The sequence below is a fragment of the Pipistrellus kuhlii genome, unplaced genomic scaffold (genome assembly GCF_014108245.1).
Source record: "Pipistrellus kuhlii isolate mPipKuh1 unplaced genomic scaffold, mPipKuh1.p scaffold_m20_p_3, whole genome shotgun sequence".
Taxonomy (NCBI): domain Eukaryota; kingdom Metazoa; phylum Chordata; class Mammalia; order Chiroptera; family Vespertilionidae; genus Pipistrellus; species Pipistrellus kuhlii.
Genome location: NW_023425529.1, coordinates 168,073,253 through 168,099,579, shown reverse-complemented (window position 1 = coordinate 168,099,579; position 26,327 = coordinate 168,073,253). Strand labels below are relative to the sequence as shown.

Below are 26,327 nucleotides of genomic sequence, written 5' to 3'. Positions count from 1 at the left end.
TGAACTAAAGGCGTCATCGCCGCGACCGGCCCGGAAGGAAGTGGCGGGCGGAGGGGTGTGGCGGTTTCTGCGGTTGTGAAGGGGGTTCGGACGGGTACGGAGCGCCTGGAGGGACACCCGGTACGCGGCCCCCGCCCCTTTAGTGCGTGCATTGGGCCCAGCTGCTGCACCCGGGCCCCCCCTGCAGCCTCTGTCCCCCCGGAGCGCGACAGCAACCCTCTCTCTCCCGAATCTCTCTCTCTTTCTCTCTAGCTCCCGAGCGGGACAGGGCAGAGGCGCTGGGAGCCCCGACCCCTACCCTGAGCTCTGGGGATGCACGAGCTTCTCTCTAGGAAGGGGCGCGCGGTGGGGCGGGGGTGACATCCGAAGGGAAGGGCGTTTGCGGAAAGGACGCAGCTGCAGATCCGTAGCCGGAGGCCGCCCAGGTGAAAGGAGCGCCTCGCAGGTGCGCGCGCCCCGCTCCTCTGAGCCCCACGAGGCGGAACCCCGCCCCGCGCGCGCGCTGGCTCGGGCGCGCTGGTTGTGAACTTTGGTGCCAGTTGCCCTGGTTGTGCCAGATCATTCAGGGTTCCGGAAATGAGTCTCTGGGTGCCTATTAGTCTTTTGCATCTCGGTGCCCGAGCACAGTGGGACCCAGTGGTCCAGAGTCTTTCCAGCCCGGAGGACTCCCTTTCTCTAACCCTGAGCTTGCAAAGCACCGGTCAGGTGCATGGGAGGGAGTGTGGCTTCGGTGTTGGTTGGAGCCCTCTCCCATTTAGGACCCAAAGGGAGTAACCGGAAAGGTGGACCAAGGCCAGAGAACCCCACCTGGGACCTCGGTTTGCATGCTGTCTCTGCCGCTCCAGCCTCTGAAAGAAGTAAATAATGGTTTCCTTTGAAGTGGCAGACAATTAAGACCGGGGGAGGCTCCGACCAGAATTACATGCCACACAACTGCCTGTCATTGGACTTCCTCTTTAATTTGCGCCAACTGGCCGCAGCTGCCTCCTTCCCTTTTACCAGCATGGGCTGCTCCTGTGACAGCGCGTGGCTGTTCACAGGAAGGGAAGGCTGTGTTCTGAACGTTGCCCAGCTGGCACCGGCTCTTCCCTGGGGCTGCGGCTTGTGTGGAATCACTGCCTCTTCCGCGAGGTGGGGACTGGAGCGCCACGGTTAGGGAATGGCAGTGGGGATGGAGGGCGCTGTGGATCTGGCCTCGTGCTCGCACAGCAGGCTTGATGTGAGCCAGGGAGCTCAGCTTGGTGCGGTGCCTCTCGCTGTCACAGCTCCTGTCCTGCAGGGCAGACCAGACACGTTTTCCCGTATCTTTTCCCCTAGGATACAGGTCCACGGATGGCTCAGTTGGGAGCGGTTGTGGCTGTGGCTACCAGTTTCTTTTGCGCAGCTCTCTTCTCAGCCGTGCACAAGATAGAGGAGGGGCATATTGGGGTGTATTACAGGTAAGGCAGAGACAGGGAGGAGCTTGCAACTTTCTGTGAAAGGACTCTTTCCTAGTCACTGTCCAGATTCTGCTGAATGTCTGTGTTTATGTTTTGTTGAATATGGAAGTCTTTTGGTTGAACTTTTGTGTTAGTGACCATGGGTATGGGGAAATACACACACACACAAATGTAAATATGAAACTTAGTAGTCTAAGTTGATAGATGGCAATTGATAACTGTTTATAGAGATTCAGACAAAGCCTAAAGGCAGCCAAAGCTCCTTGCAGATTATCTGAAACGTTCTCTCCTACATCCCTGTCAGCATCTTGGTGCCACAAAATTCCCTCTGCTGAGTACCAGTTCTTGATGGCAACTTGAGATGCTGGTCTGCTCTGCTAATTTGGACCTACTCTTTAAAATTAACATTTCAGAAAAATGAAAGCACCTGCAGGTTGATTTATATCGATCAAGGCAAACCCTAAAATAGTGGTTCTTATAAGTTCATTATGTCACTATTTATTTCATTGCTCCTTTTTTTTTTTTTAAGTTGCTTTAACTTTATAATGTAAAACAAAGAAGCACTTATGTGTGGGATTGCTTTCCGTTTAGAAACCTCCATAACCAAGTTTTTTGCTTGAAGTCTTTATGGCCCCTTCTTATTATGTGCCCTGTGATGCTTATTTCCAGATTGCCTCTAGCAAGTTCTAAACGTCTGGTTGGGTTTCCCGCTCCCCTTTAATTATTTCTCCCTACCATCTACTTACATGTCCCCCCCAAATGGCTTTTAATTTTATTGCCATTTTCAAACTTAATTAGAAAGGTAACGCTACTGACAAAAATGTATATTAAAATGATTTGTAAAATAAGATTATTCTTTTGGTGTTGGTGTCACTGGAATCCAATGCTAGTGCAGTTCATTGATTACTGTATTATTGGATTTAAAAGTGCCCAAATGGATTGCCACAAGTTCAACAGACACAACAAAGTAAATTAGACTTCTCTCAAATATAGCCAGGAATTCTGCTGCCTTTACTCCACTTAGCCTGAGTGCCTCTTTTTCTTGCTGTGAAAGCATGAGTAACGGTTTTATGTTTTAGCATTAGGCTTCCTAGAATATTAGGGTCTAGCTGGGAGGAAGGAAGGGATCTGTGGATGTGGCTCTGGCACTTTTCACTCCATATTAAACATTTATGGGGCTGAAGGGAAAATTGGCCCAAAGAATATCAATGTAATAGGTACCTCCTGCTAAACTGAACCTGCCCCTCTCTTCTCTGCAGAGGCGGTGCCCTGCTGACTTCCACCAGCGGCCCTGGTTTCCATCTCATGCTCCCTTTCATCACATCATATAAGTCTGTGCAGGTATATTTGGCTTGTATGGGATGGCTGGACAACTGCAGATTTGGGATGTTGGCTAATGCATGATTTGGAATTAGTTAGCCATTGGGTGAGTGTGATGCCTTTTCAAGGAATCATTTAAGAGTAAGTTTCACAAATACGAAGAATGAAGCTCCATTAACTCTGAAACTTTTCTGATTGTTGAAGTAGTTGAATGGAGTCCTTGCCGTGGCCCATCAGTCCAGCTAGGAAGTATTTCTTCACTTTCAAATAGAAGAACCTGTTTTGAATGTATAGAAGGAAAAGTAGAGTGTGTGTGTCTGTGTTTTAAATCACAAGCTACCAAGATAGATGGAAATAAAATATGGTAATTTTCTTGGTTCGTATTTGAACTTCAGAGATGAGAACATAATTTTGGGGAAAGACGAGGGAAGTTAAACTTGGTGAAGGGATATGATATCTAAAATAGGAGTAGGATTACTTACGTTAGACTAGCCATCTTTGAAGTATGTCCAATATCCTGGGATACTTCATCAGCATTATCCTTGTAAGTTTCTTCTGCCATGTACTCTGCTTTATGGTTTTCAAAGTTCATTTATGCACATTATCTCATTTGGGTCTCACAGTGATCCTGAGAATGGGCTGAGCAGGTGCTATAGGCTGAGACAGGTTAAGTAAAGAATCTGTTTCAAGACCAATAAATGGAAGAGGGGATTCCTGGTCCAGGGTCTTTTTCACTAAACTAGTATTACCCAGCTCATTCATGTAGTGGTTCATTTATGGTGAAAGCTGGCAAAGTATCTTTCTTTGGCTAGTCTCACACCTTGTAAGTCAGGAGGATTCAGAGGGGTATTCATGGTTAACAGAGACAAAGCTCAACCCAAATAGTTACTAAAGAACAAGGACATTTGGGATTCCAGAAATAAGTTACTTGTTTGTCACTGCCCATCTTACAGCATTTTGTGTCTCCTCTATTTCCAGACCACACTTCAGACAGATGAGGTGAAGAATGTACCTTGTGGGACTAGGTAAGGTGCCTGGAATAAAACTATTACGCCCACATAAGAGAAAGGGCTGTCGGGCTGGCTGATGTAAGAGATAGTGGAAAGGGAGTCACCCCTTGGTTTTATCACGTCCCCTGCCCCCTAGCTCCCTCTTCTGATTCCACTAGGTGGCAGAGTGCAGTAGAGAAAAATCACAGAAGTTAGGCAGGTTGGGAAGGGCTTCAAATGCTGTAAGAAGTTTGAACTTCAGAAGTGAGGATCTTCTAAAGGTTTTTAGCAGATAAATGAGTTGATAGAGGAAAATAAGTTTAGCATAACTAACTATAGAGAATGTCTTAATGGTGGGGAAGGCCTTAGGGCAGGAAATCCAAAGATGACATCACTGTAGTGATCTGGCTGAAAAGTAAAGGTCTAAACCGGGATAGAGCAGCACAGTAAACAAGTCCACAGGAAACATTTGGAGAGTCCAGAATTGGAACAACCAAATACGTCTAATCTTGGCACGAAGTCGTATTTGGACGGGCATTGGGTTGAAAAAGAAGCTTAAAAGACAAACATATACAAAGGTGACCCTTAATTAGAACCTGGTCCAAAACTAATAGCTATAAAAACTTGATGAAACCATTATTAGTCAACGAGGGCTGCCATCACAATACCACACACTGGATGGCTTAAACAATGGAAATTTATTTTCTCAAGTTATAAAAGGTCAAAGTCCAAGATCGAAGTGCCAGCAGGATTGGTTCCTGGTGAAGCCTCTCTTCCTGGCTTGCAGTTGGCTGCCTTGCTTTGTTCTCGCACAGCCTTTTCTCTGCACCTGGGAAAAGAGGAGAAAAAGATGTCTTCTTTTTTCTTTTTCTTTTTTTAACAAGTGCAATCAGTTACAAGTCTCACCCTTATGACCTCATTTTACCTTAACTAAGGGTCCCATCTTCCAGTATAGTCGCATTGGGGGGTAGAAATTCAACATACAGGTTTAGGAGGGCACATAATTTAGACTATAATGGGAATCATTGGAGAAATTTGAATAAATGAATATTAGATAATGTTAAGGAATTATTGTTGATTTTTAGGTTTGGGAATGGTTGGTTTTGTGACTATATTTCAGAGCTTACCAGTGACTTCTTTGTCCATTCTTCCTCTTAGTGGTGGTGTGATGATCTACTTTGACAGAATTGAAGTGGTGAACTTCCTGGTCCCAAGTGCAGGTACAGTTTTCCAGTTGACCCCTATCACCAGCTTACTTTCCCCAAGATGCAACCCTAGTGTCTGTTGCAGCACCTCAGGAAGTCAGAACTTCAATGTCTGAGAAAGGTTTTTGGTTTTTTATTTCCTTTTTATTGAATTTACTAGAGGGCCAGTGCACACATTCATGCACAGGTTGAGTCTGGCCTCAACCAATGCAGATCGGGGCCAGGCCTGTCAGGAGGTGGAGATGGTGGGAGGTTGGCCAGCTGGCTCACCAACAATCAGGGCCAGGCTGACCAGGGGGGAGGGGCCGTAGGTTGACTGGCCAGCCTTGTCCCTGATTGGTGCGGGGAACCGATCGGGCAGGGCCAGCCAGTGGGGAGGTTCCATGGGTGGTTGGCTGGCCAGCACGGCTTCTGATCAGAGTGGGGGCCTGATTGGGAGCGGAGCTGGCTGGGGGAAGAGGCCACGGGCCTATAGGGATGGTGGGGGCCCATTGTGGGCAGGGCCAGCCAGAGGTAGAGACAGTTGGCCAGTCCTGCTCCCTATTGGGGTAAGGGGAGAGGTCAATAGTGGGGCCAGCTGGGGGAGGGACTGTGGGAGGTTGGCTGGCTGGCTGGCCCCACCCACGATCAGGTCTATTACCTGGTGGCAGTGGGCATCATAGTGACCAGTCATTCTGGTCATTACAATGGTCTGGTTGCTGGCTTTTTATATATATAGATTGGGGTGACACTAGTTAAAAAAAAATTATAGTGGTTTCAATTGCACAATTCTACAACACTGTATTGTGTGTTCAACACCATTTACTCTTCTCCACCTCTCAGCACCCCCACCGCTCCTGTCAATCAGCACACTGTTTACATCCTTTGGTATTTTTTTTGCATATTTCCTCCACCCCCCTCCCAGTGCCAGTCACCCTTCCCAACAGCTGTCATCCTGCTCTCTATATCTAAGTCTGCCTCTATTCGGCGAGTTTTGAAACCTGCCTTTTATTCTGGAATCTCCCTTCCCTTCCAGTATATGATATAGTGAAGAACTATACTGCCGACTACGACAAGGCCCTCATCTTCAACAAGATCCACCATGAACTGAACCAGTTCTGCAGTGTGCATACACTTCAGGAAGTCTACATTGAGCTCTTTGGTAAGAAGTCTCCTCTGATCAGAGCCTGCATTAACAGCCCTGCTTACCCCTCCCCCCGCCTCCCTCTCCCCCCCCAATGCCTACTTCTGTGCTGCCCATAGGGTAGGATGGGTACTGCTGGACAGCAGGTGTTAAAAGATCCAGTGCTCAGGAACAGGTCACAAAGGGCATTCCCAGAAAATGCTGGTGCAATGGAAGATCATGAGACTGGTTAAGCTTTGGGCACAGAAGTAACAGTGGACTACAGGACTCACTCCTGGCCAGAGTTAGAGAGCTGGAATGGAAATGTGTTTCATGGTCCCTAAAATATTCTGTAATGAAGACAGGCTCAGTTCTAGAAGAACCTTAGAGATTATCCAACTCAACATCCTTTTTTTTTTTTTTTTTTAATTGATTTTTTACAGAGAGGAAGAGAGAGGGACAGAGAGTTAGAAACATCGATGAGAGAGAATCATCAATCAGCTGCCTCTTGCACACTCCCCACTGGGGATGTGCCCGCAACCAAGGTACATGCCCTTGACCAGAATCGAACCTGGGACCTTTCAGTCCCCAGGCCAACTCTCTATCCACTGAGCCAAACCGGTCTTGGCATCAACATCCTTATTTTAAGATAAGGGTACCAAACCACAAAAAAAGTCGTAGAGCTAATTGTTAGCAGCTGAAGCTAGAACCTCCCTCTTCTGGCCGTCACTTTGTGTGCTATCCATCACATCACTGAATGAAAGGCACCCAGGGAAGGGTGAGGAAAACGGGACAGTTCACCTTTAATTCTAGAAGTGGGACAAGGACCATAGCCTCTTATAGTTTCTAGAACCTTCATGGGAGTTTTATTTATTATTTTACTTACAGAAATGAATAGGAGAAAGCTTAGAACAAAAAAGGTCTACATCCTTAAGTAGACAGTTCTTGTCCTTTTTTCCTGGTCAAAGTAAAAATAACCTGACTTCAGCAACAAAGGAAGGAAATATTTCAGTAATTGTTATAGCTGATAGGTGGGAAAATGTTCTATTTAAACTTGTTACTGGAAGTTGTCTAGTAGCCAGTGCTAAAAGTAAATGGCTTTTCAACCCATAGTACAACTATTCTTGACACTAGGACTGGACAGTTATTTTTCCCAGGAATCTTCATAAAAAGGACCCTGAGTGAGAACATTTTTAGAGTACATGGAAGGAGGAATCATTGATGTTGCCAATGGCCTTAATTAAGCAAACAGCCTTTTGCACTGTGTTTCAGATTTGGGAAATTATCAGAATCACTTTTAATTTTCTGCAGTAGAAAATGAATCTAAATTCACAATGTAGGGCTTAGAATCTTTTATTAGGGTTCGAGTCAGTGCACTTTTAGGAAAAATTTGGTAAATTTACTATATTTTTTAACCTCCAACCAATAGAATTTTATAAAATATTATTAGTTTTCTTTCAGCCCTTGTTTTAAAAACATGTGCCATTAAATCAACATTTGAAATTAAAAAAGACAAAGGATCTCTAATTTCCATGAAGAGGAAATTAAAATATGAAATTGTTTTTGCATTAGAAAACTTATTATCTTAGTAAAGTATAGCTTCTGTACAAAGGAACTGAGAAAATGTGATTTGCTTTTTTTTTTTTTTTAATATATTTTATTGATTTTCTACAGAGAGGAAGGGAGAGGGATAGAAAGTTAGAAACTTCGATGAGAGGGAAACATTGATCAGCTGCCTCTTGCACACCCCCTACTTCGGAGGTGCCCACAACCAAGGTACGTGCCCCTGACCGGAATCAAACCTGGGACCTTTCAGTCAGCAGGCTGACACACTATCCACTGAGCCAAACCGGTTTTGGCCAATTTGCTTTAAGATATTTTTTATTTTTTAAAGTTCAATCTTGCTTGAAAGCTCTGTTTTACTGAAACTATATTTGCATCTGTAAAGGAGACACTATAGTCTCTAATCCTATTCCTTAACCATCAAAAATTTTGTTTCCTCTAGTTCCCTCCTCTCAAGACTCCTATCCCTGACTTTCTACACAATTACATAGTTCTCATCACTGCTTACTCTGACACATCCTCTTTGCCCATTTTATAAAAATACTAGTGGTCCAGTGCACAAATTCATGCACATTGAAAAGAAATTAATTAAAAGAAATATTTTAATAATTGCTATTTGCCCTTTCTCTATAATAGAAGTGTCGACCAAATTCATGATTAACAATGACAGATGGAAACACACATGTGTAATTGGCGTAAGCGAGAGCTTTATATATAAGACTAGAGGCCTAAAACACAAAATTCGAGCCAGAATAGGCCTTCCTTCGCCTGGGGGGAAAGGCATGGGGAAGGGGAGGAGGGCACGGGGAAGGGGGAAACATTTCAGTAATTGTTATAGCTGTTAGGTGGGAAAATGTTCTATTTAAACTTGCTACTGGAAGTTGTCTAGCAGCCAGTGCTAAAAGTAAATGGCTTTTCAACCCATAGTACAACTATTCTTGACACTAGGACTGGACAGTTATTTTTCCCAGGAATCTTCATAAAAAGGACCTTGAGGGAGAACATTTTTAGAGTACACGGAAGGAGGAATCATTGATGTTGCCAATGGCCTTAATTAAGCCAACAGCCCGGCTACTGGCACCAGCTTCCCTCTGATACCCAGGACCTCGGCTTCACTCTGGCCCCGGCTTCACCCAAAAAGACGTCCGCAATGATATCCAGTAAAATTAACATTTTAATTTTTTATTATTATAGATAAACTTGCTTAATTAGATCTGCTTTCTGATTTGCTAAACTTTTTCCAGCCCAGGGAAGCACCCCAACTTCTCTTTCAGGTCATTGTGAGCAACATAGCAGTAAATATTAACACGAATCAAATTATTATTATAGATCATGCAGGGAGAACAAAGGGTAAAATATTTAACTGCAGCAGTGTTTGACAATATTCTGTGCAGTGAGAAAACCTGAAGTCATTTTTAAGGTCCACCGTTTCTTCTTTTCAGTCAGGTCAATTTTCTAAACTTTCTAAATCTCTGTTTTCCGGCTAATGAAAAGAAAATAGGATTCTACCGATTGTCCTATCTACCTACTCCAGGACTTATGTTAGGTTCAAATGAGATGAGGCACGTGAAAACGCTTCACAGGCATTTGGTTACAGTGTGAAATGTTTGTACCTGGCTGTAACGCAAGTCATGTTCTTGGCTGAAGAAACTCCAAGGAGCTAGCAAGTCATGTTCTTGGCTGAAGAAACTCCAAGGAGCTAGTCGCTAGGGAGAGGAAGCCAGGCATTGCCATGTGACATCATTACCTGGCACCCATTTCTAGGCTGGGCTGGGCTGTGGGCTGCATTTTAAGCCATGGGATCTTGGCAGCATTGGCTGCTATTTGGTGGGCTATCACTCTGAGGAGGTAGTGGGGCCTGTGTCCCACTTGGGAGAAGCCATGTGTTGGTTTGTCAGCACTAGATTTGCCGTACCATCTATACTAATAAAAGGGTAATATGCTAATTAGACCAGGTCGACCAGACATCTGGGCATTCAAGTTCCTTCCAGACAGTTAGAGGGCTACCAGGCCAGCAGGGGGCCAGTTAGGGGGTGACCAGGCTGGCAGGGGTGCGATCAGGCTGGCAAGCAGAGGCAGTTAGGGGCAATCAGGCAGGCATGTGAGCAGTTAGGAGCCAGCGGTCCCAAACTCCAAGAGGGATGTCCAACTGCTGGTTTAGGCCCTATCCCTCAGGGCAATTGGACATCCCTTGAGGGGTCCCAGATTGGAGAAAGTGCAGGCCAGGCTGAGGAATGCCTCCCTCCTTGGATGAATTTCATGCACCAGGCCTCTAGCTTCCTTATAAATGGGAAGTGCGCATCACGGCCACTCCTTCATTGAGCGTCTGCCCCCTGGTGGTCAGTGTACATCATAGCAACCAGTCAGATGGTCTGAGGGACACTTAGCATATTAGTCTTTTATATAAGTATATAATCTAGTATCAATACTTCTTCAAGAGTTTACCTGGAGAACCTGTGTATACTTGATAATATAACTTAACTAACATTTATCAGCATAACTGTAACATAAACAACTTATTACTAGTATTACTTTGGTAATAAACCACATTTCAAAATATTTCTTCCAGATTTTTCCTGAAAGTTACCAGCCCAGGGCCACAGGTTTCTACCATGACTCAGATATAATTTAGTCTGATAAATAACTGTGTTGTTATTAACTTACAGAGGATATAGGCCATCTTAAAGTTTGGTGGGTATCCTATTTAAAATAGAAAATGTAAAATGTAATGTTTCTCTCCAGCTGTCAAATTGTTAGGCCAATGTTAGGTGCAAGGTACTGCCTTTATGGGCATTTCTCTCAGTGCCTAAGAGGCTCGTGAGAGCATAACCAAAAAATGGAAACATTCAAATCCCTTGCTCACTGATACGACAGTTGAAAAAATTACTGTTTTAAACTATAATATTCAAAACATACAATTAAGCAGGTTCGTTATTTTGGTTACTAACTGGCTTGAGCACATCTCAGCCCTCCATGGACTTCCATCTATAAAAGGCAGGAGTTAAATTTGTCATTTCTCAAAGTTCTCCTGTTTGGGCATACAAGTAAGTGACCAAGAATGGCCACTTAAAACAGGTGGCAACTGACAATAAGGGAGGTGATTGAGTTTAGATGCCCCAGCCTGGTTTCCTGGAGTCTTTTTCTTGGTGCCCTTCTAGGATCTTATTGAGGCTCTCAGGCCAGAGAAGGCAGCCTGGTGCTGCTGTCCTGGGATCACAGCTAGAAGGGGAATCAGTTATAGCTCTTCCTACACTTGTCTGTGAAACGACCCACATGTGAATTCCAGGCAAGGGAATCGGGACCAAAGCAAACAGCACATCAAAGGACTTGGACTCGTTTCCAGAGCTGGAAATTTTTATTTTCCCCTTGTGTCATTTGATGGAGTTCCTAATGGAAATGGTCTTCCTTGGGGCTTCCTTGACGTCAGAATCTGTTTTTCTTTTAGAAACAGCTAAAATTACTAGATTTAATGTGCCCAGCTCTTTTCAAAATATTGAACAGGGCCATTCCATATTCTTTCTTCATGAAAACTGGGTGCCTGTCTTCCGTTTTGCTCCTGTTGTATTGAGAAAGACTGTTGCCTGACTCAAGAAATTGCTGGAATTATTGTTCTTTTCCTTTTTAAAGCTCAGTCCTCTTTTGGGCGAGGTTGATATTTTCAATAACCTAGGAATTCTCTCTTGAGGCCACAGGCAAAGGATATGCTCACATCTCGCTGAGTAGAGGGACTGTGGGGCATGTTGCTCCGAAAGTCTTGCTGGAGAACTTTAGGTTTCTGGGCTACGATAAGCACTTTACTTTGGGAAGGCCTTTTGCTTGTGAGGTGCATTCTTTACCTCTACCCCGTATTCCCCTCCACCCTACTCGATAGTGTGACTGCTCCTTTTCCTGTCTTTCTTGATTCCAGATCAAATTGATGAAAACCTCAAACTGGCTTTGCAACAGGACCTGACCTCCATGGCCCCTGGGCTTGTCATCCAAGTAAGCATTGCCACCGTGGGAGCGTCCCCTGATGAAGGTGCATCCCCTCTTTCAAGGGATGTCCTTTCTGTGCAGGAAGATCGAGGACCAAGGGGAAGCTGCTTACCTTGGTCACCCTACCTTCGCCTTCTCATCAGGTGCTCTTTTTATCCTTCCCCAGGCTGTGCGGGTGACAAAGCCCAATATACCAGAGGCGATCCGCAGAAACTACGAGCTGATGTGAGTATCCTCTGCCTAAGCCGTAACCACCACTCTCTCCCACCTCCCCCGCATCCCATCCCAGAGTTAACAGAAGCTGTGCCATGCTTTTATTCTCCTTGAGTACTTGCCACAGCCCATTGCACTGTAGGATGGAGCAGGTGTGTCAGGACGGTCACTGGGGCTCTGTAACTGTGATTGAGAGCCACGGAGAAGCCCTTTTGAGCAGTGATGCTTTTAAAGGGACCAGGGGGGCCTTTTCTGTGCTTCATGGCTCATGCCTAAGAAGATAGGAGGGAAAGACAATTAAGTGGGCAGGCAGGTGTATTTTACTAATGGCCACTTAAAGCAGATGGCAGCTGACAATAAGTAAATTATGCTCTGTTTCCCACAAATGACTTATTTTGGAGGAAGAGCAGAGCCGTACTACTGTTGGCAACAAATTTGTTTTTACCTGGGACATTGAACAGCCTACCAGGGGAGAGTAAGAAATCAGAGTTCCTCTCCTCAGAAGTTTGGCTTCTCCAGGAGACAGTGAGGTTCCTCGGAAGCTTTTCCATAGTGGCCTCACAATTGTATACTCTTATTCCCCTCCAGGGAAAGTGAGAAGACAAAGCTTCTCATTGCAGCCCAGAAACAGAAGGTGGTGGAAAAAGAAGCTGAGACAGAGCGGAAGAAGGCGCTCATTGGTCTGGATGTGGTTCTGTGAACCCCTTTCAGGGCAGAAGGGCTGGGGATGGTGGGGAGAGTCGAGGAAACCTTGGGCACAGTTAGACCACGTGGTTCTCCAAATCCTTGCCACACATAGGAGTGGCTTTCATACTCCCAGAAGCAAAGCTGAAATTGTCAGATCATGGCCTGGGTGATAAGTTTTGAGTTTCCAAATACCTCTCTCTTTTTTTTTTATCACCTGATATGCTTTTTATTGGTTTTAAAGAGGAAGGGAGAGAGGGAGAGAGGGATTGGGGGGGAGACATAAACATAGATGTGAGAGAGAAAACTTTGATCGGTTGCTTCCAGTATATACCTAACAAGGGTTCAAACTCACAGCCCGGGTATGTGCCCTGACCAGGAACTGAACCTGCTATCATTCCATGTGCAGGACGATGCTCCAACCAGCTGAACCACACGGCCAGGGCCTACATAATCATTTACCTCTCTTTACTGAGCTAAAGCACAGAGAGGCTAAATAGCATACCCAAGGTCATAGGGCAAGTTAAGTGGTGGAACTGGGCTCAGATACCAGGACCCTGCTCCAAACCTGGGTTCTTCATCACTGTACTGGACCATCAACAACGAACCTGACTACTGCCTAACATGAGGTGGCAGGAAGAAACTTTTCAGAGAGTACCTTATTCCTTAAAACATTCCTTTGGGAGAAATAACCCTCGTGACTTGAGAGGTTAGGATTTGCTCCTTGCTTCCATTAGGGTAACAATTCTCCTCACTTGGGCCCCGTCTCCCCAGTTACTGTCTTGAGCTGAGGTGGTTTGTGCTTACTGGTACACTCCATCTGACTCAAGGTGGAATTGAGTCAAACTTTTGAAATACCAGCTCTAAGCCTTTTCTCAACTTGATTAACATAGAGGCAGAAAAGGTGGCTCAGGTTGCAGAAATCACCTATGGACAGAAGGTTATGGAGAAGGAAACTGAGAAAAAGATTTCAGAAATTGAAGGTAAGTGAAATTAATGCCTGAATTTTCCTTAAAGCCATTTTTTTGTGGTGGGGGGGGCGGGGAGGGAATCATTTCCTTTGCTCTTTAAGCCCCATTCTAAGATCTCTTGATTTATTTGGAACATCACTATTTCTCTGCTTTCACTTTGGGGAAGATTTGGCATTAATTTTCCACTTCAGAGAGCATTCATTCATTCGACAAATGCTAGTTGTGTGCTATTAGGCACTTATGTTAGGCATGAGAAAAAGGGTGGAAAGCTCTGAACTGGGAGGTTCCTGCTGCCATGGAGTTCGCAGTCTGGCAGTGGAAGTAAACTAAAAAGTGGCCAAAATGCAGCTCTCTCCCTCCTGCCTTACCCACCCTGCCTGAGAAGTCTTCGAACTCCATAGCTCTGGCCTCAGCCTGCTCTCAGGTTCTCTGTAGATGTTAAGCCAAGTGTGAAGACAGCACCTTTTCAGCAGCAACAACAGGAGCTGGAGGGAAGTGTTCCTTTGCTGACTTTTCACTATGTTACTCACCTTCAGTTCCCTGCCCCTCAGCCCTCACCTCATTCCCATCACCCACCTTTTTCCTTCACATGTTATATTCTAGGGCAGAAAGGGGACCTGAAGACTCAACTCCAGGCTACTACAAAATGCTGTGTCCAGTTACACTCATTATGGGGCCTGCCAGCTTTGCAGGAGCCTATTGGGGAGCCAGTTAGGATTTTGAAAATCAGCAACAGCTCATTAGCGAGCCCTTAGCAAAGCAACACATTTTTATTTCTTATAAATACATGTATCAGGTGCTAAGGCCAGTTAAGTCAGTTGCTCGCAACCCAAACTGCAGTCAGACTGTAGGCTCCTTCCACTCAGAGTCAGGCTGAGGGTGTGCTTAAGTAAGGACCCACCCACAGACTGACCTTTCCTCCTAGGCTTTTTGCTACAGATATTACTCACAGGAGACTGGCCTTATTCCCTAGGCAAGGAAGTAAACACCAAAAATTTTGGATCAACTTGAAAGCTGGTCTTGGCAGATTGAGAAAGTATATTGCTTATGTAGTAGAAGTTTAAGTAGGTCTTAAACACCAAACAGGTGTTATTCTGGACTAGGGGTGTCGAACTCAATCAGAGAAGGGGCCAAAATCTAAAATCCAGCCTAAATCGCGGGCCGAATGGTTTACTGAACAGTCATAAACTGTCATTGTGATGAAAACGCAGCGGAGTGCAGTGATGACAGCGCGGTGCAGGCCACATTGCAAGGCCTGGCGGGACGGATTTGGCCCGCGGGCCTTGTGTTTGACACATGTGGTCTGGACCATGGCTTATAATTCTCTTAGAGTTGTGCCAGCTTAACTCCTGTTAATTAGAACCCTTTTGAAACAGTTAATGGAAAGAAAAGGGAAATGAAGTTGGAGAGGGACCTATTTCATGGGAGTCAGTGTTAGGGTGGATCCGCCTCGGGCTGTATTCTTTAGGCTTTTGCTGTGTAGCCTAAGAGGGATGAGGTGGAAAGCTCTGAACCAGGAGGTTGAGGCAGGGTCCCTCTCCAGACCAGGAAGTACAAACAGAATAAGCGTGCAGAAACAGTCGAAACCGGTTTGGCTTAGTGGATAGAGCATTGGTCTGTGGACTGAAAGGTCCCAGGTTCGATTCCGGTCAAGAGCATGTACATTGGTTGTGGGCACATCTCGGGGGAGGAGGGGGGGGCTGTGCAGGAGGCAGCTGGTTGATGTTTCTCTCTCATCGATGTTTCGAACTCTCTATCCCTCTCTCCCTTCCTCTCTGTAAGAAATCAATAAAAATATATTTTAAAAAATAAGAGTGCAGAAACAGGAAGTGTCTGAGCAGCTGTGCTTTTCTCAGTAATGCTGTCAGATAAGGTGTTGGCACTGCAACAGACCTCCTCATGACCCACCTCAGGGAGATGCAGGCAGAGCACTTTACCCCTATTTCACAGATGGGAAAGAGCACTCACCCCAGGGTCACAGAGGCACCCGGGAGAGTTACAGGGACCAGACCCAGGTTTCTGGCAGCCTCTGCACTTCAGTTCACTGCGTTTCCCCCTCAGATGCTGCGTTTCTGGCGCGGGAGAAGGCAAAGGCTGATGCTGAGTGCTACACTGCTATGAAAATGGCCGAAGCGAATAAGGTAAACAGTCAGTGCCGCCTGGCAAAGAGAACTCGTATTTGGGTTTAGGCTGATTTTGTTTGTTCCAGTGTGGAAGTGGTAACTCCTGTGCTGTGTGGGACAGGTTCTTCCCTTTTCCTTAGCAGTGTCTTGATGGAAGTGTAATTTTTGTGTTAAAAATGTTTGTGTGGCCGAGACCGGTTTGGCTCAGTGGATAGAGTGTCAGCCTGCGGGCTGAGGGATCCCGGGTTCGATTCTGGTCAAGGGCAGGTACCTTAGTTGTGGGCACATCCCCGGGGGAGGGGGGGAGGTGCAGGAGGCAGCAGATTGATGTTTCTCGCTCATCGATCTCCCTTTCTCTCTGTAAAAAAAATCAGTAAAAATATTTTTTTAAATGTTTGTGTTAAGAAACATGGGAACTCCTAAAACTCTTGCAGCTCTAGCCTTGAAGAGCTGAGATAACTCCCTCCTAGAGAAGTGGTTACCCTGTCACTAATGTAACAATGTGGCCAGGAAAAGGAGAGAGGGCATGTGTCTTTGACTGAGACCCTCTCCTTATGACAAGTGAAAAAGTGTCACCCATAGTTTCCGCCAATCTGGCTCCATCTGAGTCTTCTTCACTTCTTACTTTTGCAGCTGAAGCTAACCCCCGAATATCTGCAGCTGATGAAGTACAAGGCCATTGCTTCCAACAGCAAGATTTACTTTGGCAAAGACATCCCTAACATGTTCGTGGACTCTGCAGGTAGTCTGGGCAAGCAGTTTGAGAACCTCGCTGACAAGCTGAGTTTTGGCTTAGAAGATGAACCCTTGGAGGCAGACCCGGAGGAGAATTGAAAAAAAAAATTTTATATAACCTCAGATGACACTTAAAGAGATCTTTATTTTTTAATGATGAACCAGGATGCCCCTCCCTCTCACACAACCTTCTTTGACTGTCTTCCAAGTACTGTGGTGAGAAACAAAGAAATGGACTTAAATCTATCCCCATGGGAATGAAGGGCAGGGATTGATGATTTGGGGATATTATTTCTGCTATAAGTAGGTTATATGACTTCTGTTAAGATTTGTAAACCACAGGTTTGAACTTTGACTTCCAGGCACTAATTATAGTCCTTTGAAGCTGGCTTAATTAAGGATGCTATCATTAAGGAGTGGGAAAAATAGAAGGTGTTGCCTATTTTTAGGTTATTTGATTTCCCTTATTTGGGAATACACAGTCCAGATTTCTCTCCCCTGCCTCCAAGGTGGGAGATGCCTCTAGGTGAGGTTCACACTGAGCAAATAAGTGCTTGTAAATTTGCCAGGAGAGCCGTGGGGAAGCATCTGCGAGTTTGGCTTTCCTGGTGTTTTTGGCAGTGCATGCATGAGTAATTTCAGAGGGATGCTCTTGAGCCCCCATAAGGAAGAACTGGTGCTAGATTTTGCTAGCTTTTCTCTACACACTACCCTCCTTGCCCTAAGGATTAATGTGGTGGTTTGGACTACACTGCCAGTCAGTCAGGGTTTGGTCATCACCACACAATTCTTTTTAAAACTTTTAACCTATTCTGTGATTTGTGTTTTTTCCCCCTCTCAGTCTGTTCAGTGGTTCCAGTCAGCATCAAGAAGACAGGAACAAACAACTCAAGTATCTTAATAGCTGCTAAAGTGGGATTATTATGTCTGTTAGCCACTATCATACTTGCTTGGCAAACTTTGTATGTTCCTTGAAATCAAATATCTTTTTTTTTCTTTTTTTTTTCTTTTTTTCAATCTGCATCCAAGGATATGTATTGTTGTTTTTATTGATTTGAGAGGAAGAAACATGGATTGGTTGTCTCCTCTATGCGTTCTGACTGGGGATCAAACCTGCATCCTTTTTTATGCATGGGACCATACTCAACCAACTGACCACCCAGCCAGGGCGAGAGCAGGTGTCTTTTTATTGTTGTAAAAAGTCAGAATTGAAGAGCTCCTTTGAAAGAGAAAGGAGCGTCATTTTGATGTATATGGCTTGTGTTGGGAGTTTATCTGGTGTAGTGGTAGCACATGTTTTTAAGTCCAGGGCTCTAGGCAGCCACACAGGAATCAGACTAAATGTTCAATTTCCATGGACAGCTGTGTAGGAGCAAATCAGAGTTCTTGCCCAAGTAACCTGGGTTGCACGGGTTGCATCCAATTCTGTTCAAATGTTTTCTTTTTCATTACTAATTAGGAAAAGTTTGAGTGACTCTGGAAGATTTGGAATAGGGAAGAGCAAACATGAAAGAAGGTTTTCCTACATCTTTGAATTGGAGTTGGGGGGCCGGGGGGCAGCCTATAGAGCCCAAAGTTGTATACTAAATTATTGAGTGCAGCTTTCTGGAGTTAACTTGCAAGCATGTTGCTATTCTCCATGACCAGCTTGGGTTTAGGATTTGGCCTTATTAGTAGCTACCCACCCACCCCATCCCACCCCAAAAAAATAATACTCCCACTATACCCCCTTTCCCCTCAGTGAAACTAGAATGCTACTTTCTGGCTCAAATCCCCACCTCCCCATCTCCCTCCTTCCTTTTTGGTCCCACGCCCAGACCTCTAGTTTATCAGATGGCCCCAGAACTCATGCCAGTTTGCTCCTAAATAGCAAGTTTGGGGAACAGCCTGCCTAGAAAGAAACAAAGTTTCAGGTGTTTCCCTTCTCTTTTCTACTTTTGGGGACTAGAATTCTCAAACCACTGGTCCTGATCACACTGTGCAGGCTGCCAAATGTTCCTGAGAGGGATGGATTTGAATGTGCTCAGAAGGCCCGCAGTCTCCCAAGACAACTGCTAAGCTATACACCCCCTACTCCCATTTCAATGCCATTAATCACTTGTTAGGAGCAGCATATTTCATCCAGAATCCCTGATTTACATATTTGTCTACTCCCTCTCCTCTGAGACTTGCTACCTAGGTCACAGTAGACCCTACTTCACTACAATTGAATGAGGAGCAAAAGTATCTCAGCCTCTTAGAATAGCGCGTTTGCTCAGATTCTTTATGTTGGAAGCCTCTAAAACTAACATCCTGTGATGATAGCTTGTCCCTTGCACTACATACTCTTGGACCACAAAAATCAGCATCAATAAAGTCCTGCAGCCCCTGCCCCCTCTTTGCTAATGTCACTTCCCCTTTAAAATACAATATATAAATGTTGTAGTACCCACTAGTTTAAATCCAGTGGTTGTCTGCACCTGCCTGAATAGTACGATCATGGAATCAGCTCTTTCCTTAGCATGGGATAGCCATGTCTGTCAGTGTGACTTTCTTGAACACTTAACTAGAAAATCTGATCTTAGCATTTGAATTCTAAATACATAAAATGTGATCGCCTGCAATTTTGTAGGCAGTAAAGTTGTGGCTGCTATTTATAAATGGAACTTCAATCAAAATAAGTAACTGTTTATAAAATTCAGTTTTTGTAGGATTTTCCAAGGAAAAGTCACCTTGGTTGAATGTTTCTCATTAAACTTTGCAGAAGTGATTCATATTCAGTACTGTTTTTAATCACTTTTTATATAAGAACAGAATGTTTACAAGGAAGCAAGAGTTTGTTAATAACTTTTATATAACAAAATAAAATAAATTTGGAGGTACCTATCATCATATTAAGTTGAGAAAGAAAAAAAATCACTGAAAGAATTTTTGTAACACAGCAGGTCCTCAAATAACATTGTTTCATTCTGTGAAGTTTTATTATACATTGATGAGATGCCATAGGAACTTATCTCTTGTTTATGTCACCTATTCTAATATTCTAATATTAGATTCTTGTTATAGAAATGACTCTAAAACAAATGATATGCTGTTTTAATTGTCTTGGGTTGACAGCTAGAGGAATTGTTTTGGACAACAACAAAGGTGTGAACTTATGTCTTAGTTTTATTTTCAGTCTTGCTAAATAAAATGAGTCTTTTATTTACTTTTTTATTAAAGCGAAATTTAGCAATAGCTAATATACTAACTGTATATTAATCAAAAAAATAAGTTTTATAAGTGTTTTGTTGCAATTTTTACAGGTCTAACTTTCAACACTGGTAAGTTTATCACTGATAGAGAGTAAATAGTGGAAATAAGATCATCATAAATACTGACTTATTTAAGTTTAAGGATAAGATGTACAGATGCTCTTCAACTTAAATATCATTTAGTTGAAAATATATTTATACACCTAACCTACTGATCATTATAGCTTAGCATAGCCCAGTGGTCAGCAAACCGTGGCTCACGAGCCACATGCAGCTCTTTGGCCCCCTGAGTGTGGCTTGGCGTTAGAACCACTTATTCAAAATAGACTTGCCCAGGCTGAAAACTGACTTCTACACACGGGCCATGAAGTTTCAGTTGCACAGTATGTGCGTGCCCGAACATGGTATTTTGTGGAAGAGCCACACTCAAGGGGTCAAAGAGCCACATGTGGCTAGTGAGCCGCGGTTTGCTGACCACTGGCATAGCCTATCATAAAATGTGCTCAGGAACATTTACAGCCTACAGTTGGGCAAAATCATCTAACACCTATTTTTAAAAAGTATTGAATATCTCATGAAATTTATGTGTATCACTTTGGCACCATCATCAAGTAAAAAAAAAAGTCATAAGTAGGGGACCATCTGTATCTTGTGTAGCAGCTATTCTGAATCTATGAACTTAGCCACTATTCCTTTAGTTCCATTCAGTAGGAGTCTAGCCACTGTTTTTATTGTCCTTTATAATAAAAGGCCAGAGACAGTGACAGCATCACAACCATAGCGACCGTTAGACCAGAACCACCATGGCCCCTCACAGGGCTAGCCCTGCCCACCAGCAAGTGGTTAGAGGTGATCATGCAGGCAGAGTGGTTAGGGATGATTAGGTAGGCAGACCAGCGGTTAGGGGTGATCAGGTAGGCAGGCAAGTGGTTAGGGGCAACCAGGTAGGCAGACTAGCATTTAGGAACAATTGGGTAGGCAGACAGCCCCTTGATGGGCTGTCTCTAACCCCAAGCAAGTAGTTAGGGGCCATCAGGCAGGCAAGCAGAGTGGTTAGAGGCAATCAGGGGGCCAGTTAGGGGCAATCAGGCAGGTAGGCAGGTAATTGGTTAGGAGCCAGTGGTCCAGATTGCAAGAGGAATGTCCAGCTACCGCAGGGATTGGGCCTAAACCAGCAGTTGGACATCCCCCAAGGGGCCCTGGATTGGAGCAGGTGCAGGCCAGGCTGAGAGACAACCCCCTTCCCGTGCACAAAGTTCATGCACCAGGCCTCTAGGGTTTTTTTTATAAAAACAATAATAGCCAATCATTTTGTGTTAGTATTTCCATTCCTTTTTATTATTATTATTGATTTTGAGAGAGAACGAGAAAACACCAATGTGAAAGAGAAACTAATCAGCTGCCTCCTGCACACACCCCAACCTGGGGTAGAACCTGCAACCTGGGTATGTGCCCTGGCTGGGAACCTAACCCACCACCTTTTGGTGTACCAATGACACTCCAACCAATTGGACCACACCAGCCAGGGTGAGGATCTCCATTCCTTTAGTTTATCCTTTTATGTAAGCAGGTGATTTAATAAACTAAATCTAATTTCAAAGAGCTCTGAGGGTTTAATGACTCCCTTTGTAACTGAAAAATGATTCTTGTTATAGTAATTCCTCTATAAATGAATGATATGCTGGATTAATTGCCTTGTGTTGACAGCTAAAGGAATTGTTTTGGACAACACCAAAGATGTGAAATTATATCTTAATTTTATTTTTAGTCTTGCTAAATAAAATGAGTATTTATATTTATTTTTTTATTAAAGTGAAATTTAGCAATAGCTAATATTAGGATAGATTATATAAAGAAATAAAATATCCCTGCCTAGTGAGTTGAGTACAAGATTGTCCTAAAAATATATTCATATGATTATATATTGATTACATATATCCATTATCAATGTAGAAACAACAAACAACTAATTTGTGAACATTGCATAATTCTTGTTAGGTACTATAGAGATTTATAATTTTAAAGAATCCATATATCGCCGAAACCGGTTTAGCTCAGTGGATAGAGCGTCGGCCTGCAGACTGAAAGGTCCCGGTTTCGATTCAGGTCAAGGGCATGTACCTTGGTTGCAGTAACATCCCCAGTAGGGGGTGTGCAAGAGGCAGCTGATCGATGATTCTCTCTCATTGATGTTTCTAACTCTCTATCCCTCTCTCTTCCTCTCTGAAAAATCAATAAAATATATTTTTTTTAAAAGAATCCATATATCACTGCAATTCTGCTCCAAAGAGCAGAGATACTTTTAGTTGCCCCATAATTCAATGTAATATCAATTCGGTGAAAAAATCCCATTCTCTACTCTGAAAAGATGCTCAGCCTAGGGTTGCCAAATGAAGAATGCCCAGTTAAACATGAATTTCATATGAACAACGAATAATTTTTAGCATAATTAGCTCCAAAATAATGCATGAGACATACTTATACTAAAAAGTTATTCATTGTTTACATAAAATTCACATTTAACTAAGTAGCTATCTTTTTATTTACTAAATCTGGCAACCCCAGCCCAGGCTTTCTCAGGTTTTTTAATGATGCTCCCAAACTTTATTGGTTTTGAGAGCCCATTATACATGTAATCTGAATTTACAAAGAAGGGCTAAGTTAAGAATGTAAATACTGGAATTAGACTGCCAAGACTCAAATCCCAACTCTACTGCTTCTGAGGAATAAGGTTTTGAATAAATTCCTTAACATGTCTGGGCCTATTTCTTCATCTATAAAATGGCTTGAATTAATTAAATAATGAACTTAAAGGGATTAACACTGTGTCTAGTGTGTATATCTGTTCAAAAATACTTATTTTCAGTCATCTGGAAAAAACAGGCTGAAAGTATTAAGTAGGCACTACTAAATGGAAAATCGTATGTGATAACAAAATAAGATTACAAACAGGACAGCACATTGAGGGAGGAAATCACTGCAATCCAGCAAACATAGTATTGAGAATACATACAATACTTCTACATATGTAACGTGTAGGAAACAATCTGGTATGGCCCTATTGAGAGAATTGCTAGTTCCAGGCTCTACTTAGAAAAAAATAGATTTGAAAAGGCTAGAGAGAAAACAAAATGTTAAAACCAAAAGAAAAATGTAGTTAAAAGATAAAGCTCATGGGTTGACCACAGAGAAGCAGAAGGGAAATTTAGCAACTTTATGTTTATAAAAGCTGCATAATGGTTGGCTAGGTATTCTCTGACTCTTCAGAGACCAGAGAAGGAAATTAGCTTGCAGAATACAGTGGTTTTTAAGATTTTACTTAAGACTGGCTAAAATTTGAAATGGGAAGTAGTAGCTTTCTGCAAATAGAAAATAAATCCAGGGATAAGAGTGGGTAATTTTTTTTTTTCCTCTCATGGTCTTCAGAAATCGGGAAGATTCTGTGGTTTAAATGTCATTCTATCTATATGAAAGATCAGTGATCTCTAGAGGCCCTCCCCAAGCCTAGGGTTCGAGAATCTATATTGACATTTCAGAAGCCAGATGTGACAATGTGTTTGCTGAGGGGTTGCTGTCATGGCTACTCTACCTGAATTCATTTAAACTGGAACAGGAGCATTATTTCTCCATTTTTCTTCAGAGCCAAGTAAGCAGGCAACGGTAATTTTCTATTTTATCTTTTTTTATTCCCCCAAAGGACAGTACGCTCAGAAGGAAACAATTTTAAAATCCAAATAGGTTTTTTTCATAATTCATGGCCTTACACTACGGGGGTAAATGTTTTAAAAGCTTGATGTCATTAATGGTGAATAAGTATACTAGGTTTTAGATTGTCTAGGAAATCTACTCCTGTAGATATTTGGCTTTTTAATCTTTCTTCTTTTCCTCTTTATCCTTGCAAACTATTGAAGAAATTTAAAGACAGTTAACTAGTAATAAAGTGATTTTAGACCTGGATTTTTCAAAGATTAGGTAGTAGGGAAGGAAATGTTAAACTAGATGTTTTATGTTCCAGGAAGAGGAAGAGAAGAAAGTAATATAAGAAGAAGAAAAAGGTGAAATAAAGTTTATTCAAAAGCACAGCAAACAAAGAAATTGTTACCCAATACCCCAAGGTGCGGGTTTTATTTTCAGTCAGGGCACATACAAGAAGCAACCAATGAATGCATAATTAAGTGGAACAACAAATCTCTCTCAATATTCCTTTCTCTCTCTCTCCTTCCATCCCTCCCTCTCAAAAATCAGTAAATGAATAAAAGTTAAAACAGGAGTAAAGAAATTGGAAAATGTGAAGTGATAATGAACTGGAGTCACCATGATCTTTTTGTCCTTGTTTCCATTTTCATAAAGTCATAGAATGTTAAAAATAAAAACCATATTAGAAACAAATTCATAGTAAAGCCAGTGTTACTCATCTTGGTCTCCCCAAGGTACCTTTTTCAGAGAAATGCCTCAATAAATATTGACTGAATGGATAAATGGGAGTGGGCAGACTCACACTCATTGAACATTTGCACCTGGTTTGGGGGGGGAGCAGTCTTCTAAGTGTGTAACACATTATCTTTTTTTTTTTAAGTTTTTTAAAATGTATTTTGCTTCGAAACCGGTTTGGCTCAGTGGATAGAGCGTTGGCCTGCGGACTATGGAACCTGAAGGGTCCCAGGTTCGATTCCGGTCAAGGGCATGTACCTTGGTTACAGGCACATCCCCAGTAGGGGGTGTGCAAGAAGCAGCTGATCAATGATTCTCATCCATGTTTCTAACTCTCTATCCCTCTCTCTTCCTCTCTGTAAAAAATCAATAAAATATATTTTTTTAAAATTTTTTAAATGTATTTTGCGAGAAAAAGGAAGGGAGGGAGGGATGGAGAGAGAGAGACATCGATCAGCTGCCTCCTGCACAGCCCCACCAGGGATCAAGCCCACAACCCAGACATGTACCTTGACCAAGAATCAAACCTGCAACCTTTTGGTGCACAGGATGACGGCCAACGGAGCCACATCAGCTAGGGCTGTAACATGTTCTCTTGATTGATTCTTACTGAAACTCTGAAGGGAATATTGACTCTATTTTATGAATGAAAAACAGAATTTCAGTAACTTATACAAGATCACAGTTCAGTAGCAAAACCAAGATTCAACTTGTGCCACTCCTATGCCACCTCTATCCAATCTTGCTACCACTACCTTATTGGCTTGAAAGTTTAAATCCCTCTCCTAATGCCTTTTTGGGAGCTACACACATGTATGCCATGATGGCTAAGGTCGGGGAGTTGACCTGACCTGTGTTATTTTCCAAATAGCATAACACTTTAAACGTTTCATGCTCACCCAATCCTTGCTCTACACACATTCCTTCACTATGGTTCCCATCACTGTAATCCCCTTGTTCCTCCCACCACTGATGGCTGGCTAGCACCCTTCAAGGCTGTATCTATAGCAAACATCTCTCATATTCACACCATGAAGGGCTATTCTTGTCATGGTTAAATTTTTACCACTTGGGCAGGAATAGAAATTAAGTCCAGAAACATTTGAAAACAACGTCTCCTAATGTCTTTGGCAATCCTAGTTTTGTGTGCCTGGTAAATGGAGACTTCCCCGAAAGAAGTCCTTGATGGCAAGGACCCAAAGTGATCTTCATGGAGAAGAGCATGTGAAATTCCATTTCAGTCCCTGAGGTCCGGGAAGAAGAAGAGTGAAGAAAGTAAGAATAATTGCCCTTACTTTTCCAGTCACCTCAAGGCAACCTGCAGAACAAACTGGAGCCCTTTCTCCAACATAACATCATCCCACTTTTTTTTTTTTTTAATATATTTTGATTTTTTACAGAGAGGAAGGGAGAGGGATAGTTAGAAACACAGATCAGCTGCCTCCTGCACACCCCCTACTGGGGATGTGCCCACCACCAAGGCACATGCCCTTGAACCTGGGACCCTTAAATCCCCAGGCCGAAGCTCTATCCACTGAGCCAAACCGGTTCGGGCGCCATCCCACTTCTTTAAGTTGAACTAATATTTGACAAGCAACAGTACAGCCAAAAGTGATCTCTACTTGCCCACGGCACCCACTATTCCACCATCTGACAAGTTTAGTTTTTACCTTGTTAGTTTAGTCCCTGTGCTGTCTGGCTCCTCACCCCGTTCATGACCATCGCATGGCCTGAGCTGCACCCAGAGGAGCCCTGACAGGCGGCTTCTGGCCACTGGAAACAGGACAGCCCCGACTGAGGCATGCTGCAGGTCAAAGCTACACCGGGTTTTGGAAACTAAACAAGAAAAAGAAATTAAAATGTCTCATTTGAAGTTTATTGGTTACAGGTTGAAACCTTATTTGGGTTAAACACAATGTATTACTAAGCTTTTACTTGGTAGGTGCCTCGTCGACATTTTAAAATTTCCTATGTGGCTCCCATGTTTCTTGGACAGCAACTCGTCTAGAGGATGAGAGGAGGAAACCAACCGTACACGGGAGTATGCCGAGTCTTTTACGTCTCTCAGCGGCTCCTCACAAGAATATCTGAGATACAGGAGCGATGTCCCCCGCCGCCTGAGCTGCTTCGGATCCCAGTCCCTGCGCACAGAAATCCTGGTTTACAGCTCTCCCAACGGCAGCGACGGGAAAACGGGAGGCGTTTGGAAGGGAGCAGGCCGCGTGTTTTGCTTCAAGAAGGTCCTGCTAGGGCCGGGCCTCTGAAGGGTCTCCAGCGGCACCGGCACGACGCCAGGAAGACCCGGTGCCCAGCGGCCGCGGTGCCCATGGCGACCCTCCCCAAG

The 26,327-nt window shown here is 43.6% G+C and overlaps 1 protein-coding gene and 1 long non-coding RNA gene across 7 annotated transcripts; one reads left to right on the top strand and one right to left on the bottom strand.

The window, feature by feature from the left end:
• On the top strand, positions 1–19,535 carry ERLIN2 (ER lipid raft associated 2). 4 transcript variants are annotated; one of them, XM_036454930.2, is made up of 12 exons: positions 1–120; positions 1,318–1,439; positions 2,699–2,780; positions 3,738–3,784; positions 4,907–4,968; positions 5,969–6,094; positions 11,526–11,599; positions 11,760–11,818; positions 12,395–12,486; positions 13,384–13,473; positions 15,523–15,602; positions 16,218–19,535. In XM_036454930.2, exons 2-12 carry the CDS (start codon positions 1,333–1,335, stop codon positions 16,416–16,418), a joined length of 1,020 nt encoding a protein of 339 aa, XP_036310823.1. In that variant the 5' UTR covers positions 1–120; positions 1,318–1,332; the 3' UTR covers positions 16,419–19,535. The 4 variants fall into 4 exon arrangements, with proteins under 4 accessions (XP_036310823.1, XP_036310825.1, XP_036310824.1 ...); XM_036454932.2 differs by having other exon boundaries at positions 70–94; XM_036454931.2 differs by lacking the exon at positions 1–120 and adding an exon at positions 201–425.
• Positions 4,432–26,297, bottom strand: LOC118728436. Of its 3 annotated transcripts, none has more exons than XR_006743006.1 (3): positions 25,919–26,297; positions 25,654–25,819; positions 4,432–4,577 (listed from the first exon to the last, which is right to left on the bottom strand). It is a non-coding gene; the product is annotated as an uncharacterized LOC118728436 (long non-coding RNA). The 3 variants fall into 3 exon arrangements; XR_006743008.1 differs by lacking the exon at positions 4,432–4,577 and adding an exon at positions 11,511–12,078; XR_006743007.1 differs by lacking the exon at positions 4,432–4,577 and having other exon boundaries at positions 25,134–25,819.
• Between the last annotated feature and the right edge of the window lie 30 nt (positions 26,298–26,327).

Bases quoted from the DNA above. Each gene is read 5' to 3' on its own strand.
- ERLIN2 (XM_036454930.2), top strand. From the start codon at position 1,333: ATGGCTCAGTTGGGAGCGGTTGTGGCTGTGGCTACCAGTTTCTTTTGC. The intron at 4,969-5,968 runs GTACAGTTTTCC...CTTCCCTTCCAG, and splicing joins CTTCCTGGTCCCAAGTGCAG to TATATGATATAGTGAAGAAC. The intron at 6,095-11,525 runs GTAAGAAGTCTC...TCTTGATTCCAG, and splicing joins AGTCTACATTGAGCTCTTTG to ATCAAATTGATGAAAACCTC.